At 39.9% G+C, this 18,667-nt stretch overlaps 1 protein-coding gene across 3 annotated transcripts in view; it reads right to left on the reverse strand.

The window, feature by feature from the left end:
* The window catches only part of FAR2 (fatty acyl-CoA reductase 2), a 136,634-nt gene that overhangs the window by 21,886 nt on the left and 96,081 nt on the right, over positions 1 to 18,667 (reverse strand). For all 3 annotated transcript variants that reach the window (XM_032855164.1, XM_032855165.1, XM_032855162.1), the window contains exons 3-4: positions 6,456 to 6,631; positions 2,670 to 2,849 (exon numbers count right to left, since the gene is read on the reverse strand). In XM_032855164.1, coding sequence (XP_032711055.1) covers positions 2,670 to 2,849; positions 6,456 to 6,631 — 356 coding nt within the window. The remainder of the gene's footprint in view (positions 1 to 2,669; positions 2,850 to 6,455; positions 6,632 to 18,667) is intronic.

The raw sequence follows: 18,667 nt of genomic DNA on the forward strand, positions 1-18,667 counted from the left end.
CCTAAAGGTAAAACCCTCCCCAACTGCAGAAGCCAGAAATAAGAAGACAGGGAGATGGGGAAGAATGGTGACATAATTCCATGATAAAATGCCTGCGATAATTGGGACGAGGGCTGCGGACATGTGCAGGTGTGAGAGCTGGAGAGGTCTGTTTTTTTAATGCTGATTCATGGCCACAATTGTCATACCAATAAGAAGCATTAACTCCTAATTGGGTCTGCCCTCAGTTCAAAGGCTTCCAGAGGAGAGCTCTGATGTCAGAGTAGGAATTAACTAGGGAAGCAGAGGTGGAGGTAGTTTCTAGAAACAGAACTGTCATAAGCCAAGGCAGAGCGGCATGAGGGAGAGGAGTAATGACTTCAGTGTGACCATAGCACAAACGTAAGGGGAGGGTTGGCAGAGATGAGGCTGGACAGGTGGTCCTGAATATAAAATTCTGAATTAATAAATTGTGGTTATGACTTTTCCTTGTTTTTAAAAAAGAAGGAAACCTTGGTTTCTTAATTATATGCAAAATGTGTTCTATTGAGACAAAATTTTATTTCATTTTTACTTCTGTTTGGCTGTATATTTTTCAGAATAATTCTATTCCTTGGGGAGCAGTAAATGAGAGACGTGAATTTTGTACAAATGCCGATTCCGGTTTGATCATCAATCATGTAGCTATCCCCGGCTTTCACCAGGGGACATGGAGTGGGCGAGGATGGCAAGCGCTGGGCACCTGAAGAGAAACCAACTCCTCTTCTGGGAGGTGAGTTTATTCTTCTTGGAGACCTGGGGATCCTGAGGGGACACAGTCTGGGAGGGAGGAAGTGCTACGGAGGACTGGGAGAAGCCCCTCGCTGGGGCTGAACTGAAGCTTCAACTCCTGCCTCCTTTCTTTGGCAGTCTCTGCAAGACTCTGTCCTGCCTCACATGGTGCTGTCATGTACCAGCTGCGAGATGGGTCAACAGTGGAGGAAGGCTCTGGGATCTCAGCAGAGTCTGCACTCAAACAGCTCTGCCCCTTTCCTGGGCACAGCAAATATGTACACACCACATGGACCAAGAGACAGCACTGTGGGAGGGCAGCTCACCGAAAACAAATCGATTCCACCCAAAAACACTCTGAGGCCTTCCACATCCACTCTCCTGTACCGACTTGGGGCATCAGAGCCTCTTTTCTCCAACTCTCCTGACAAGCTCTGAGCTTGGAAGGTCCCTTTGCACGACTTAAGCAAGTCACCACTTATGAGCAATGTGAGGTAACCTCCAGGTCCTTTAGATGACTTTCATTCTTCTTTGTCCCGGATATTTTTAAATGACAGGTAAAAATATCTATTCTCAGGACCGTAGGAGATAAAAATGTTTGCCCTGAAGGGAGTGAACTCTTGATTTAGCTAAGCTTCATTTTAAAGAGTCTATCTTAAATAGTGATACAGTATTACATGAAATTAAAATCTGACAAATTTCATGGTGAAGTAGTCTATTTTCTCAGCCAGAATACCTTTTTGCAGTTGTTGTTGTTTTTTGTTTTGTTTTGTTTTGTTTCTAAACAAGATAAACTTGTTAAATTGAACAGAAGAATGAAGATCCAGAAAACGAAAACACTTGTTCTGAGACCAGGGCCTGTCCTAAGAATAAAGTGGTTCCTGTTAGTAGGAGGGAAGAGAAAGATGCTACAGTTATTTTTTTCTCCACAACAAGACAATAAGGAAAGCATATCTCAGCCTCCTAGACCAAGAGACTTGCACTTTCTGCCAGACCTGGGAGGATTTCCACTTACCTAGGAGTTCTTCTTCTTATTATTATTAATTTTTTAAAGATTTTATTCATTTATTTGACAGAGAGATAGGAGAACTCAAGTAGGCAGAGCGGCAGGCAGAGGGAGAGGGAGAAGCAGGCTCTCTGCCAAGCAGGGAGCCCGACTGGGGCTCCATCCCAGGACCCCGGGGATCATGACCTGAGCCGAAGGCAGATGCTCAACCGACTGAGCCACCCAGACGTCCCACATCTGAGTTCTTCTTTATTAACCTTTGGATCAGCTGCCATTAAACACTCCCAAGCACAACAACTGCTTTCTATCACTCATCATCACTACAAGATGAGCACTGTTATCACCCCCATTTCACAAATGAAGGAACTGAGGCACAGAGAGGCCAAGGAACTCACTCAAGGTCACACAGACAGGAAGCTGCAGAAGCCAGGTCAGACTGACACTGAAGGCTTGTTTCTACGCTTTTACACTGTACACTCTACTTCCTTCAGTGACCACGCTGAGTTCAGTACGGAGTGACAGAAGCATTCCCATGTGCCCATTACAATCCTAAACTATTTCATAAAACTCTTCTGTGGCATTTTTTTTTGTTATGTTCAGTTAGCCACCATATAGTACACCATCAGTTTCTGACATCACGTTCACCCAGTGCTCATCACCACTCGTGCCCTCCTTGATACCCACTGCCCTGTGGCATTTATCCATGCCCATCCTTCCCCATCACCAAGCACTGTACTCCCCACGCTGGGATGAAGGGAACAGCAGGGATCAGACAGTGAAAGCTAGCACCTTTGCAGAGCACGTTGCTTCACGAGTGTCTCGCTTTGTTACCTCATTAATGGATGACTACAAAGAATCAAAGAGAACCACACGGTCTGCCCACCTCCTGACACCCTGATGTGACCCAACTTACTCCATGGAGTCGATGATTTTTTTTGGCTCCACAGGGCATGGGTAGATGACCTCATCGATGTGCTTCAGGTTACAATTTGAAAAGGCAGTGGAGATATGTATGAAGGCTTCAAGCTTTGGCATCTGACTGGCCATGAGCAAGAGCTGCTGGGTGGCAGTGACGTTAAGTTGCACGGCGTGTCTGCAGGAGGTAAAGCAGAAGAAGTACCATGAGGCAATTCGGTGTCCTGCTTTGCTAGAACGTCACCTCCTCCAATAACGGGCACATATGTCTCATTTCTGTGGCTGCACCAAAGGCCCAGGAAGAAGAGCACAGACCATAGCTACACAGTTGTGTGATGCCTGGAATGTGTTATAGTTGATGCCGTGTTCTGTGCAAATAAATCCTAGTCGCTGAAGCATTGTTCGTATTGCATTTAGAGATAGCTTGGTTCTAAATCAACTGGAAGGAAAAAAAAATCACAATCTTCTGGATGTATAAAGGGGTTTCTTAAGCAGCCACTAAAAATATAAAGACACACAAATTGAGCATCTAACTCAAGAAGCTGTAAAAATTCAAATGAATTGTAGGAGAGTAGCAGTGGATAGAGAATGAGAAATAGAAATTTCTATTGCAGGGGCACCTGGGTGGATCAGTGGGTTAAGCTTATCTCAGGGTCCTGGGATCAAGCCCCACATCGGGCTCTCTGCTCAGCAGGGAGCCTGCTTCCCACCCCCCCCAACTCTGCCTGTTTCTCTGCCTACTTGTGATCCCTGTCTGTCAAATAAATAAATTTTTAAAATCTTAAAAAACAATAAAAAAGAAAGAAATTTCTATTGCAAAGATCCAGGTCAGACCTAAAAATCAATGTCAAAATCCCAAATTTTTGCTAATAGAATACCAAGTTATATAAGTATAATACGAGATGACAATGAAATGGTTCATGCTAGAAACACAAGGTTTATACAATATCAGGAACCCTGTTAATCTAACTAAAAAAGACAATAAAAAAGAGAAAAACTAAATGATCCTCTATATGTATTTTGAAAATTTTAAAATGATGTTCAGTATCCATTTCCAATTTAATTTTTAAAAAATCATTAAAAGAAGAATAAATGATTAAAATACATCCCTTTCCCTTTGCTAGCCTGTATCATGTTTAATGGTGAAAAGTTAGGAGCACTGCTTTTAAAGTCAGGGCCAAGGGGTTCCTGGGTGGCTCAGTCGATCAAGCATCTGCCTTCAACTCAAGTCATGATCTCGAGTTCCTGGGATAAAGCCCTGCGTTGGACTCCCTGCTAGGCAGAGAGCCTGCTTCTCCCTCTCCCTCTGCCTGCTGATCTGCCTACTTGTGCATTCTCTCTCTTTCTCTCTCTCTCTCTCTCTGTCAAATAAATAAATAAAATCTTAAAAAAAAAAGTCAGGGCCAAGAAGAATGGCTGCAATTACTACTACTACTTAATATTGCTCTGAACTTCCACCTGGTAATTAGAGAGGAAAACATAAGGAATTAGCAGATGTAGCAGTTGTAAAGGCAGTCATAAAAATCCCTGTCAGATTACATAATTGTGTATCTGGGAAACAAACAAAAGAGAAAAAAAAAAGAAAGAAAAAACCTACCCTGGGACATGCAATGATTCATTCAGTAAAGTGTCCATTTATAAAAGTTATGCTAAAGGAAAAAACTGGAGAATACGGTGGAAGAAAGGCACATATTCAAAACTGAACATTTAAAAAATATATCCAGTTAAGAAAAAAGGAATAGACTATATACAAAAATAAAACTTCATTAAGGGTTATAGAAAAATTGAATAAACAATATATTGTTCTTAGATAGGAAGAGCCAATGTTTTAAATATGTGGTTTTTCTAAAGTAGTTGACATGTTCATATTCAGTAATCCTAATCAAATTCCCAACTTTTTAAGAAGCTGGAAAAATTATCTTAAGCAGATGAGAATAGTCAGGAAAATTCTATAAAAAGAGAATGATGTGTGTAACTTGCCTAATAAAGTAAAAAATTACTGTAATAAAATACTGTGGTGTTGGGAGAGAAAGCCTAAGTAATGGAACAAAAATAAAGAGTCCAACATTGGAAATTCAGTATATTATAAGAACTTCACTAAATAAAGAGTAAAAACAAATCATTTAATAAATGTTTCTTAAGAAGTAGCCATCTGTTAGAAATTTTTCAAAAGCTACTCTATATTTACACCCACATCACTTTCCTTTTTATAGAATTTTCCTATTTCTCTTTATAAGCCAAAAAAACTCTAAATGGGTCAGAGATGTAAAGGAGAAAATTAAGCAATAAAAATTGTAGAAGAAATTATGAATAATGCATAAATAATAAAAATAGTTGAGGACAAATGATAAAGTATTTTGAGCTTTGTTAAAGACCAAAAATCAATATGCTAACTATTCCAACAAGTCTTAAAATTGACAAGAAAAAAATGTTTCAGTAGAAAAATAGGCAAAGAACACGAATAGGCATTTCACAAAAGAATAAGATGCCAATACTACGCAGCCATCAAAAGAAATGAAATCTTGCCATTTGCGATGACATGGATGGAACTAGAGGGTATCATGCTTAGCGAAATAAGTCAATCGGAGAAAGACAACTATCATATGATCTCCCTGATATGAGGAAGTTGAGAGGCAATGTGGGGGGTTTGGGGGGTAGGAAAAGAATAAATGAAACAAGATGGGATGGGGAGGGAGACAAACCATAAGAGACTCTTAATCTCACAAAACAAACTGAGGGTTGCTGGGGGAGGGGGGTCGGGAGAGGGTGGTGGGGATATGGACATTGGGCAGGATGTGTGCTGTGGTGAGTGCTGTGAAGTGTGTAAACCTGGCGATTCACAGACCTGTAGCCCTGGGGCTAAAAAATACATTATATGTTTATTTAAAAAAAAAAAAAAAAGAATAAGATGCCAATCAGCATTTCCACGCCCTCAACTTTTCTCATTATCAACAAAATCAAAATATGGATTGGCATTTCCATTATATTGACAACATTAAAAGTAAAGAACGATAACACAGTATGCCTGTGGGTGTCAGAAATGAGCATTCATGTGCACTGGACAGCGGAAATCAATACTGCCCATGTGGAAAGCAATGTAGCATTATATGCCAAAATGTAAACCATTTCTAACCTGGGCACATCCGGTACATCCCTAACAATTTTACTTCTGGACATTTACCCAAAGTAAAGCACACAACGGTATAAAAAAAAAAAAAATGCAAGCACAGAGATGTTCACTGAAGCATTGTTTATAATACTGAAAAATTCGAACAATCCAAAAATATCCACCAATATAGAATTGGTGGAGTATACTATAGACACATAAAATGGAATGTCATACAGTCATTTGAAATTATAAAGAATATCTACTCACAATGAAAGATATCCAAAGATATAACCAAGCAAGTCGCTAAAAAATTATCAGTATGATGCCATTTTTTGGTGAAGTTGAACGTAAGTCTATTTTATTATGGATGTGTAAAGAAAAGCTGGAATGGAAGCTCTCTATGATATTAAGTGGTAGTCTCCGGGTGGCGAGATTTTTGGAGTTTGACTCCTTTGAATTTTTTTTTCATGGAGAATATACCTTTAAAAAAATTTTTTTTTAATTTAAATTCAATTTAGTTAACATGGAACATCTTATTAGTTTCAGGGGTAGAATTTAGTGATTCATTGCTTGCGTACATCTTTTTTCTAACAGAAACCGCAAGGAAACTGACATGCATGTGTACACGCACACACGTGCACCTGTGTGCGCCATGAGCAGGAAGTGGGTATGTACCTCAGATGATCATCGAAGCGCACGGTGGCCGCACAGTGGAAGATAATGTTTGTACAGGAGAGAAGCTCTTGCATGTCCTCCTTGCTGATAGCAAAGTCATTATGATTGAGGTCCGCATAGATAGCTCTGATCTTCTCATGCACGTTTGGACAAACTTCTTTGACTTTTTGAAAGAGCTAAAACATAAATAGAAATCAATATGCAGACAGCGTCATCACCATCACATTGGTCTTGTTTTTGTTGACGTGTCACATCGCAATTCTCAAAAACTGGTTTTATCTGTAATACCACTCAAAGAAGGCATTTACTCAAGAGCCATTTGTTTTACCTCTTGCAATTTGGTCAGCTTGGTATAATTTCCACTCTTCTTAATTTGATAAACATTCAAAAAAGTCAGTTCTAATAACCAGGAAGGAGTGTATTTTGAGCCTTTCCTGCAGGTTGAAAGAATGACAGTGAGTCGTCCATATCCTGCCCCTCCTCTTTTCCCCATGTTTATACATGGAGATTGTTTCCATTTTTGGCTGGGAAACATGGCTTTCAGTGCAAAATTACCAGCCTTTGCAAATTACCAGCAAAATCACCAGCCTTTACAAGGGAGGTCTCATGGATACAAGTTTGAAACAACTTAGTTAACTGGCCCAGAGGAACAGTAGTAGGTCTTAGCAGCACAAACATAATTAGAAAATAACAAATTCAGTGAATCTGTAATGGGTAAAACAAATACAACTTTTAAATAATCTCATTCCAATATCCTTGGCAGTTATTGTCTAGTAAGAGAATTACATGAGCTCATGTACGTTTTATGGGATATTAATTGATTTCTTAATATTCTAATTTCTTTATAAAGGAAAAGGAAAGAGCCACAAGTGTGGAGGGGAAAGTAGATTCAACTGGTATTTTCCATTTTCTCAAAGAATGTAATTTAAAAAAAATGTTCTTGGTTTCAACCTGTTTTGACAAAAGGAAATTCTACTGTTGTATTGGCATGGGCTAATAGCAGTGAGGAAAAATAAGGCTAAATGTTTAGGAAGGCTAGGAGCGGAGAAAATTAGTCTGTGGTTTTAATCATAGTAGAGTAGCCGAGCCTAGTCCCTTCACCCCTTCTGCCCCCGAAGACAGTTTGCATGTCTTCCTTTATCCTGAAGAGCAGGCTTCTTCCCTCCACTGGAGATCTACCCTAGGCTCTTTTATTGGCTGATAAGAAATTGATCTAAGGTAGTAAGAGAAATCATGTCTCCTCTGAATCAGGCAAGACCATGTTCAGAGGCCCTTGTGGGAATCCAGTGAAGATGATCAGAGAAGGAGGTCAAGTCCACATATTGACCTGGTGAGCTACTACACTTCTGCCTTTGAGCTACCATTTTTTTTCTCTGCAGGAGCAGCCTTGCAGTAGCGTGGGACTAGAGTTCTGAAAAGCGTTTGGAGGTTAGATCAACCCTCAAAGGTTTTGTGACATTTGGGACTGATGCGGTGGATCCAGGGTCTGAGGGACATTCTCAACAAAGGTCATTCTGGCTCTTCCAGAAAGATATTTAGCAGCTTTTGTAATCTGGATGAATCATGAGCAACCTAAATACTGGTTTTCACCATCAAAGCTTTTCCTTCTCATAGTCTATGTTAGTCATGTGACAAATTGGATCTTTTTGGATAAATTTATCTAAAATTTGCATAATTTCCCCCATTTTTAATAATTTGATTTGTAGAAGGTTCTGTTTTGAGTTTGCATGACAGATTTTATTCACAAGAAATTTATTTCGGGTTCTGTGGAGTCTTTGACTTTGACCTGTGATGATTTCTGGCTACATTAGAGTAGTAAGTGGAAAATGACTTCACTGTCCATCCTTCCAGCAATGGAGTTCCTCCCACATGATGTAAGCTACCGTACAGATTTTCTTTTGCCTTTGGATTTTACAACTTTAAAAGGCAGAGAATCCCATTACACCATATTATACTTCCAGCCCACCTATGCAAATGTGATCAATGGAGATAATTACCAATTCAGGAAATAGTGTTCTGAGCTATATTCTATTTATTGATTATATTTTCCAATGACAGGGCATAGCCGAGTGCACATGGTATAATTCTTTTTAAAGTTTAAGTTTTCTAATCCAGATGGGATTTATTATGGTCAACTGAAATAAATCGGAGAATTGGCTGCAGCAATTCAAGCCACAGGGCTAAGTGAGGGTCACATTTTACTATGCTATCTATGCCCACTAATATGACTCGCCTCATCTGGCATCTCACCATTTTGCTCCAGCCTCTAACAAAATAATACCTCTTAAATGTTGCCACATCCTAAATAGACCACTGAGATTACAGCCAACCATCATCCAATAGGTCAGTGCTTTTCAAAGTGTTACCCACCAAGTGAATTGGATCGGAATCACTAAGATGCACATTAAAAGTGTGTATTTCCAGCCCCTGGCCCCACCCACTAAAGAAGAAATGACTGGGGAACACCCAGGAGTTTGCATTTCACATCAGGTTCCCTGGTTGTTTTTAACTGGTCCCAAGATAAGAACTTTTCCAGCTGGAGTGTTAACGTGGATTAATTGTTCATGAACAATAGTGTTTGGCTCATTTCTCTTTACAGGACATCAGTGGTTTTCAAACTGTGTAGGCGTAAGAAAGATCTAGGAACCAATTAAAAATGACTTCCTTACTCTACCCTCCACGACCTTGACTCAGTAGGTTTGGCAAGTAACCCCGGCACTTGTACGTCTTAACCAGCTCAATGGATAGGTCTGCCAGTCCGGGTACCATACTTGGTGAAAGAAATATAATTGCAAAAAACTTGGTGAAACATTAATTTGGAAAATTAATGTTCATTTTTAAAGTCAGGGCTTAAATGTCCCCCTCTGGTTGGTAAACTCCTTGGTTCTTGTTTACCATTTTATGCTGGACAGCACCCAGTTCATTGAAAAGACTCAACGTTGCTTGTTACACTGAAATTAATTACTGTAAGAACAGTGATAGAACCAGGAGTGGGAGCTTGATTCCTGAAATTGTTTCCTGGCTCTTTTGTGTTGGTGGGATAAAAGACAGCAGATAACTACCACAGGTAGAAGAAACAAAGTGTCCCCTTGGGTTTCTGCATGATTGCAAATGGAAGCCGAAAAGGCTCAGAGCAGAACCTTTGCTTTTGTAATAATGACACAACCAAAGGACAGAAGAAATGCTGCAAATGAGTCCTCCGTGGACACCAGCTCTCAGAAAAGTCCCTTTGCTGATGTGAGACATTCATTAAGGGTAAGAAGAAAACAGATGGAACAGACATGAGTGAAGAAAAAATATATAATTTCAAAAATGTCATTGAAGGTCTACCAATAAAGAACTTGATATAGTTATTTTAGATTCTAAGAGTTCATCATATTCCTTTTCATATAGTCTTTTATGTAACGGCATCGGACTGAGAAGGTCAAGAGTACAGTAGCTACTGCCATCGACGAAGACCCAAGGAGGGACTGCTGTGTTCCCATTTCCTGAAACCCTGTTCTTGACAGAGGCAGGATGCTTATCTGTGGTCACTGAAAGATCACAGCTAAGAAGCTCTCTAAACATTTCAAACTTGGGGTGCCTGGGTGGCTCAGTCAGTTAAGCGCCCGACTCTTGATTTCAGCTCAGGTCATGATGTTAGGGTGGTGAGATTGAGCCCTTGAGCCCTGTTTAAGATTCTCTCTCTCCCTCTCCCTATGACCCTCCTCCTCCTTTCTCTGTCTCTCTCAAGTAAATAAATTAAAAAAAAAAAATTTCAAACTGGTAACAAAACTATACATTTCTCTTGGGAAGTCTAGGGCTGGTCTATTGATTTGACATTACACAGCAAGGATTTCTCTCTCATAATTTGTTTTAAACACAAGAGATCATTCCATATATGGTAATAGTTACTGATAGCCCAGACACAGGAGAGAAACTTTACATACCCTAAGTGAGAAAATTCAGCAGAAAGAAGACCAGGAAGAGACATTTTCTGGATTCAATAAACTCCTTGGGTATGACTTTTGTAGCCAGACACTATGATTGCAGTTTTATTAGAAGCAAGAATTGGGCAAGGGGTTGGGGGTGTGACATTTATATTATGCTTTTGAAACAACGTAGAGGTCCTGAACTTGGATTTCTACAATTAACTTGTTATCCACATGACCTCACTTTGTTGTTGTTTTTTTTTTTTTTTAAAAGATTTTGTTCTTATTTGAGAGAGAGAGCGTGTCCACGTGAGCAGGAGCTTGGCACAGGACCCTGGGGTCATGACCTGAGCTGAAGGCAGACACTTAGCAGACCGAGCCACCCACATGACCTCACTTTGGAGATACCCACAGAGGGTTCAGCCCCCACAGACAGAACAGTGAAAGTCGTTGTTTTGTTTTGTTTTAATTTACTTGGGAGAGAGAGCAAACCCAGGACCCGGGGCTCATGACCCGAGCCAAAGGCAGACACTTAACAGACTGAGCCACCCAGGTGCTCCAAAGTCATTGTATATTTAATAACCTTGAGAGTCTTTGATCTTCAATATATTGAGTTCCTCTCTTTAAATATAACTACATTCTCTAGTTCCAGTAGCCCATCAAAGTTTGCCTCATATTTTTAATTGGGAAACAGAAGGTAAGTTCTCTTAAGCTAAAGGGTGATCTCTGTGGATCCACTCTGTGGATCTCTGTTACAGAGCCTGTAACATTTGTCGGAGAAATCAGGGAGTGCCGAGTGAAAGCAAATGAACAGATTCTGCAAGGAATTAGCAAGGTAGATGCATAATCTAAGTTGAGAACCATTATATATCAAGTCAGTGCAAGTAAATTAAGGCAGAAACTATCATATCCAATATAAAGATTCATGAAAACTTACAAAATGTTAAGGTTTTGCTCATTCCCTAGTAACTCTCATAAGCTAGAAAGGATTAACCTAGAAGTTTTTATTACTTCAGTGAGGACCATTTCTATAGGACCATAAAGCAGTTGGGGTAGAAGTGTGATTATCGAACTTTGGCATGTAGAAGGGTAAACTAGAAAGTTATTAAAAACAAACAAACAAACAAAAATCCAGATGTCCTGACCCTGTGGAAGGTTCTGAGTGGAAGCTTGGGCATCTGTACCTTGAACAAGCTCTCCAGTGAGCCTGATACACGCTATGTAAGTGCCACTGAGAAAGATCTCAGGTTCTTTGGAGTCAGGGAGGCCCAGGTTTGAATCCCAATTCTGCTATTTATTAGCTGTGTGACTGGGGCAAGTTACTCACCTCTAGGGGCTTTGGTGTTTTTATTTGCATATTTATCTAAAACGCTAATCGCTAAACTATCTTATTCTGTGTTCTCTGAGAACTCATGTTTCAGCACATAATCTGCTATTCCTAAAAACAATTTTGCATTAAAAAGTCTTAGAACACTTTGCATAAAAATCTGTAACAAACACTACACGGTGCTCAGCTCACTGTCTTGCTGTTTTGTGCCCCCAACGTCATTTTCACGGAGTTCTTAGAAACTAAGGTCCCGGGGCCCAAAAGGAGCGAGCGTGGCCAGGAAGATGGAAACCAATCTGGAGATGACTCCCAACTCTCTAGCAGAATTGATGGCATCCCTGAATTATCCACGGGAAAGGATGGGAAAGGCCATGGTCCTAGTCCAGAAGCGGCCATCATCTTCCCTTCCTAAGGAGGTGGTCATTTTCACTGGCAAACGTACCACCTGGCGAGCAAGGCACAAGAATCAGAGCTTACAGGACGTGGTTTCTCAGGGGAGGCCATGCAAGGTGGTGGGGAGAGAGTGAGCTTTAGAGGTAAGAGATTACCTGTAAATTCCTTGTCACTTCCTCGGCATTTCCTTGGAGAGGCAACAACTTTCCTGGATGAGTTTCTCCTCTGTGAGGTAGCAAGTGTGCATGGCACAGAGTTTTGTGAGGGTGAATAGACTAATGAAAGTCAGATGCCTAGCAGAGTGCCTGCTGCTTAGTACGTTGTAGAGCACAGGAAAACTCGGTATATACAGCAGTGCTCAGTTTGCAAAAGCTGATCAGACAGCTGTGTGTTCGTGTGTGTGTGTGTGTGTGTGTGTGTGTGTGTGCGTGCGCGCGCGCATTTGTTGGGTCATCGCAAGGTTTCTGATGATACCACGTGATGCAGCTATCTCTGCAAATTGTCTTTCAGAGTCAGGCTGAATCCTGTGGTGTGGTGACTTTTTGAGTGAAAGGAGTGTAGGCAATTTGAAGCTTTTAAGAAAAAGACTTGATGTGACTGGAAGAAATTGAAAAGGAAGGCAAGAAGCCGGGTGTGTGACATCATGCCAGTGATCGAATTACCTAGTAAATTGTATTGTAAAAGAAAATAAGAGATTGAGAAAATAAATTGCTTCTGTTTCTGGGATTGTTATTATATCCCCAGGACTAAATCAATCTCTGTCTTTCTTTTTCTTTTTTCTTTCTTTTTTTTTTTTTTTTTTAAGAGAAAGAAAATGGCCCACAGTGGGGAGGCTTAACAGGCTTCAACTAATCTGAGTTGAAAACCTGTCAAATTGAAGGCCAGCTACACTCGCTTAAAAGTGTGTTTGTTAATCATGGGGAAATGTAAATTCCGGCAAGATGTTATCTTCCTAGTTGTCCTGAGTTCATAGAAGCCTCTTGGTTTTTTGTGGCCTAGTTTCTTAGGAAAAATTAAAAAATAGTAATGGAGCAAAACTGGCTTTGGGAATTTAAAATACAAACTTCTGTTTCTAATTGCCTTTGCCTTCTGTACAGACTTAACAGAATCATCAACATCAATCAGAATTTCATTTTGTAAATTGGTTGGTAACAAGCAGCTCTTTTACACCGTAGCCTTGAACCAAACAGGGAAATGCTTTTCTCCTTATGAAAAACTCTTTGAAAATTAACCAGGAACTCGTACGAAAAATGAAATGAACATTTCTGTTGGATGCTTCTTAGCACTCAACAACGTCAGACTGCTGACCTTCCCTTTGCAGGTGTTATTTGGTTCAAAGCTCATCTAAGTGCCTTATTTTTCTTCTCAAGGATTAATTTATCTAATGCCTTCTAGAAATTACTACACAGAGACAGCCTTGTGAAAGGAGTCAATAAAATATTTCATAAAATGTTACTATCTTCTGTTATCTTAAACCTGATTAGTTCTGTGAACTGAGAGCCCAGCGTGTGACCCGGCATGATTCATTAACCACCGCTCTCCAGGGTATTTCAAAGTTGGTTTATCTCATGGACAAATGAGAGTTTATTGAGTAATTAGCATTTTTCCAGAAAAGTTAACTTGAAGTATCCAGCACAACCTGCCAAGCTCTGTCTTTGTTTATAAATCCATTTCCTGGTGACATCATACAAGATACTCCCACCCTGGAAACCTTGAATTTTGCCTGGTCTTCTCAGATGATTAATTCTAAATCCAGCCTAATCTCACTGTAACCCTTCCCTTATTTGATTACTACAGTTCAGTAGAAGCCACCCAAACTTTTTCAGGATTCTCTCAATAAAACATTTTTTAGATACTGATTTCTCAATTACTCTTATTAACAAACCTCCTCTTCATATAATTTCAAGGACCTGGTGTTTTCTTTTTCAAATATGGATACTGTCTCCTTGATGGTTTCTTAAACAGTTGTTAAGAGTAGATGACGACCAATTTAACATACTAAATGGGTATAAATGGGACATGGTTGTTGGAAAAAGAAACACAGCTTGACAGCTGAATGATTTATTGGCAACTCATTATCTGTTGTCGTGGGGAACAGCCATATCTTGTTAAGCAAGGCCATATGCAATACAGCAAAATAGATAAAGCATCGATCTCTTTCTCTAAAATTTTTTTGCTACAATGAAAAGCTGGTTGATGCATAATGAAATGAACACATTCTTCATAAGTAATAGATTATGCAGCCAGCTCAGGGGCCCCAGGGACGCACAAGTTGAATAGCATGGACCTGGGATGAGCATGTTGACATTTTGGCACATGAAATCTTATTTTCCTTGAAGTTTCTCAGATTTTAGGAAAGATACTAGAAGATTAAGAATCATGTTGAGGGGCGCCTGGGTGGCTCAGTGGGTTAAGCCGCTGCCTTCTGCTCGGGTCATGATCTCAGGGCCCTGGGATCGAGTCCCGAGTCAGGCTCTCTGCTCAGCAGGGAGCCTGCTCCCTCCTCTCTCTCCGCCTGCCTGTCTACTTGTGATCTCTCTGTCAAATAAATAAAATCTTAAAAAAAAAAAAAATCATGTTGAATACCTGGAATCATATTTCTTTTTTTTTTTTTTTAAAGATTTATTTATTTATTTGACAGAAAGAGGGATCACAAGTAGGCAGAGAAGCAGGCAGAGAGAGAGGAGGAAGCAGGCTTTCTGCTGAGCAGAGAGCCGGATGTGGGGCTCGATCCCAGGACCCTGGGATCATGACCTGAGCTGAAGGCAGAGGCTTTAACCCACTGAGCCACCCAGGCACCCCCCTGGAATAATATTTCTAATAAAAATAGAGCTAAATTATTTAATTTTGATAATCAGTTTCAAAACTCAAAATCAACTGGACTTATATCTGAGGACATAGTTTTGGAAATTCATGATTGCTTTGCTGCCTTATTTATTTACTTTAGAAAAAGTGGGTTTTTCTTCCCCCACTCTACTCATGAAATGTTCATTGTCACTATATTTTCAAAACTTTGGAAAAGATTAAGATTACTGCTCTTGGGGCGCCTGGGTGGCTCAGTGGGTTAAGCCTCTGCCTTCGGCTCAGGTCATGGTCTCAGGGTCCTGGGATCGAGCCCCGCATCGGGCTCTCTGCTCAGCAGGGAGCCTGCTTCCTCCTCTCTCTCTGCCTGCTTCTCTGCCTACTTGTGATCTCTGTCAAATAACTAAATAAAATCTTTAAGAAAAAAAAAAAAAGATTACTGCTCTTATTTTTCTACAAAAGAGGGCACCTTTTTTCTCACCATAAAAATAAACATTATAATTTGAAAACTTGGAAGTGCCAAAAAAAAAAAAAATTCAATAAAATTAATTCAAGATCCTAGCAGCATTTAAAGACATTAGTTGAGATTATACTGAATGTGGTTTTGTATTTTTTTTGCACTGAATATAAGTATTTTCTCATGTCATTTAATAGTTTATAAAATATGAGCTTTAATGTCCTTATACTAGTTTAACACATGTATTATTGCTTATTTTATCTCTCCTATATTATACAATATTCAGATTGGTTCCAGTTTTTGCTACCATAAATAATACTACAATAAGGTATCTGTACAATATTCGTGTGTCTCTGGTTGTTTTCTTACAGTGCTTGCTTAATTATCTTTGTGAGGAAGTCCTCAAGAATCTGTCATAAATTCAGATATCTTTCCCTCTATTGATAAGTTCCTTTAAGGCCTTGAAAATACTTAGGAAACTTACTTATATATGAGAAAACTGATCTGTTCTGATTCTCAAGCCCCAGTTCCCTGTGGCCCAACGATTTAAAAGAACCTTTTTTTCCAAAGCATCTCCCACTTAATTGTCTCCCTCTGAAAGCACGGAAACAGGAAGCCTGGAAGTGAGAGGGGGTAGCTGTCCATACCGTGAAAGGAAAGGAATGAATCAGATGCTTAAATTTTGATAGATACAACAGATGTTCTCTTGACTGTATTTCCTGGACACTTAGTGGGAATCAAGGCAAACTGATAACATTTTACTTTATCATGTTTTAAAGAAATACTTCTAAGGCTCACACACCTGCTATGATTAAGCTACCTTTAAGAACACTGAATTACTTTAAAATGGGTTAGAAGTCACACATTACTATGTGTGACTGAAGAGAAATATTGCTTAAAGGTGACACCGGGCCCTACTTAGGAATAAGGTATGGCTGCATGTCAGTCACTTTGCCTACATCAAAATAAAGTTAAATGACAGAATCTAAACTGGGTCTTGATTCGTGGATATTTAATAATTATCTGCAGAATTAGAGGCTTATCAGAAGTAATCCTAACCCAGACAGAAAGTAACACTAATCCAGACAGAAAATAATACTAATCCTGACAGTAACACTAACCCAGACAGGAAACCAGAAGCGAGAGTGGCTAGATAATGGAAGTAAGGCTTGGCCTGGGCCCAGATAAGGCCACTGGAAAACTGGAACTCACTAAACTTCTTCATTCAACAAATTTGGTTCATGACCTGTGGTTTGATTGAGTGGACAGTGGTAACACATGTCCAAATTTGGTGGAGTGGACAGTGGTAACACATAAGAGTAATGACAATGGAAAAGTCTTAGACTTAAAAGTGAAAGGGAAAACGCTGGGGTACTAAATGTATTATTGGTTTTGGCCAATCGAATACACTTGAGAAAATGGTGTATTATCTGCCAAACCTAAGACTCTCTTACTCTCACTGGATCTGACATTAGGGGAGCATAAACGCAGACAGAATTACTAGGAAATCAAAGTTTTATGGGTGTATTCCCTGAAGTAGAACCCTGTCTTGGAAAGTCGATTGTGGCAGCCCACATATTTGGAATAATTGACTTGTAACTTTCTCCCCAAATTCTAACTGAATAGAGGAACATTAGAATTCATATGGAATTGTCTCACATTTTTAAAAAAAGAGGTTACAGGGGCGCCTGGGTAGCTCAGTGGGTTAAAGTCTCTGCCTTTGGTTTGGGTCATGATCCCAGGGTCCTGAGATCGAGCCCCGCATCGGTCTCTCTGCTCAGCGGGGAGCCTGCTTCCTCCTCTCTGCCTGCCTGTCTGCCTACTTCTGATTTCTGTCAAATAAATAAAAAAATAAATCTAAAAAAAAAAAAAAAGAGGTTACAAAAATGTTAAACTACATTATTTTGCTTTTAGGTAGAAGCCCAAGATCTGTCCATTCTTTGTGCCTCTATCCAACGACATAAGTCAAACATTTATGAAAGAATAATGAATGCCTTTGCTACAAAATCAGAAATAGCTAGAAATATAAGACATTTCCATATTTTAATCTCTTGAGCATTTCAATGCTCTAGTAATTATTTCCTATTAAAACTGCAAATCTCAGGGCGCCTGGGTGGCTCAGTGGGTTAAAGCCTCTGCCTTCGGCTCAGATCATGATCCCAGGGTGCTGGGATCGAGCCCTGCATCGGGCTCTCTGCTCAGCGGGGAGCCTGCTTCCTCCTCCCTCTCTCTGCCTGCTTCTCTGCCTACTTGTGATCTCTGTCGGGTAAATAAATAAAATCTTTAAAAAAACAAAAAACAAAAAACTGCGAATCTCCAATAGTTTCACTATAAACAGTAAAATCTTCTTTAGGGAGAGGACAGACTTTTAATTAAAGAAAGAAAAATACTTTTATTCTGAAGGTGAATTTAGGAGACTGTGTGAAGAAAGGCTTAGCAGAGGGTGGGTATGTGAGCCTGAGCATTTACAGAAGGCTCCTGGGGTGCTGGACCCCAAACTGTTGGGAGTATCTTGAAAGATATAGAGAAAAGGTTTTAAAAAAATGGCACCAGGAAGATACCTATGGGGAAAGAAATGGAGAGTCCTAAACATTCAGGGATTTGCCAAAAGGCTGCTGGTTGGTTTTTGTTGGTTTTGAGTTACAATCAAGCTCTAGTTTAGTTATCTCTGCATTGGAGATGACCAATCAATGGCTATTTGGGATTAGTCAAAGTAAAACACTGATTATTTTGTGTTTTACATTAACAAAACCCATAAAGAAATACTTTTTTGCTTTTTTAACCCAAATGTCAGCTTTGGACTCTCTGCACCTTAATTGAGTTATGACTGATTATTACACTCCCAATGCAAGATCCTTCCCAAGATCATTCAGAATTCCCCGGTAGCTAATTTTTCAAGGTTGCCTCTGTTCTTGTTTTTTCTCTAGCTCAGTGATGTATTAAGATTATTTTACAAACAGATATTTTGTCCACCATGTTTAGGTATTCAATATCAGGAGGCATTTTTCTGGTCCTCTATTCCAAGAGTTGGCAGGCAGATTTCTTCCTAACATCTATTCTTTTGTGTCTTGATAAGTCATTCAGATGTTCTCCCTTCTCCATGTAGTCTCTGTGCCTCAGGAGAAGATGGTCTTACCCCAGCCCCAGGGAAAGACTTATTGATCTAAGTGTCTGTTATCCTCTGTCCAACGGTTAGCTTAGATCTGGAGTTTCTGACTAATTCAGTAGATGGCATACCTCATGCCACAGGGGTTGGTCCAGAAATGGACATGTAACCTAACCCAGGCAGATGACATGTAAGGGGAAATTTGTTGAGGGTTTC

The sequence above is a fragment of the Lontra canadensis genome, unplaced genomic scaffold (assembly GCF_010015895.1).
Source record: "Lontra canadensis isolate GAN:19392208 unplaced genomic scaffold, GSC_riverotter_1.0 scaffold9, whole genome shotgun sequence".
NCBI classification, from domain to species: Eukaryota; Metazoa; Chordata; class Mammalia; order Carnivora; family Mustelidae; genus Lontra; species Lontra canadensis.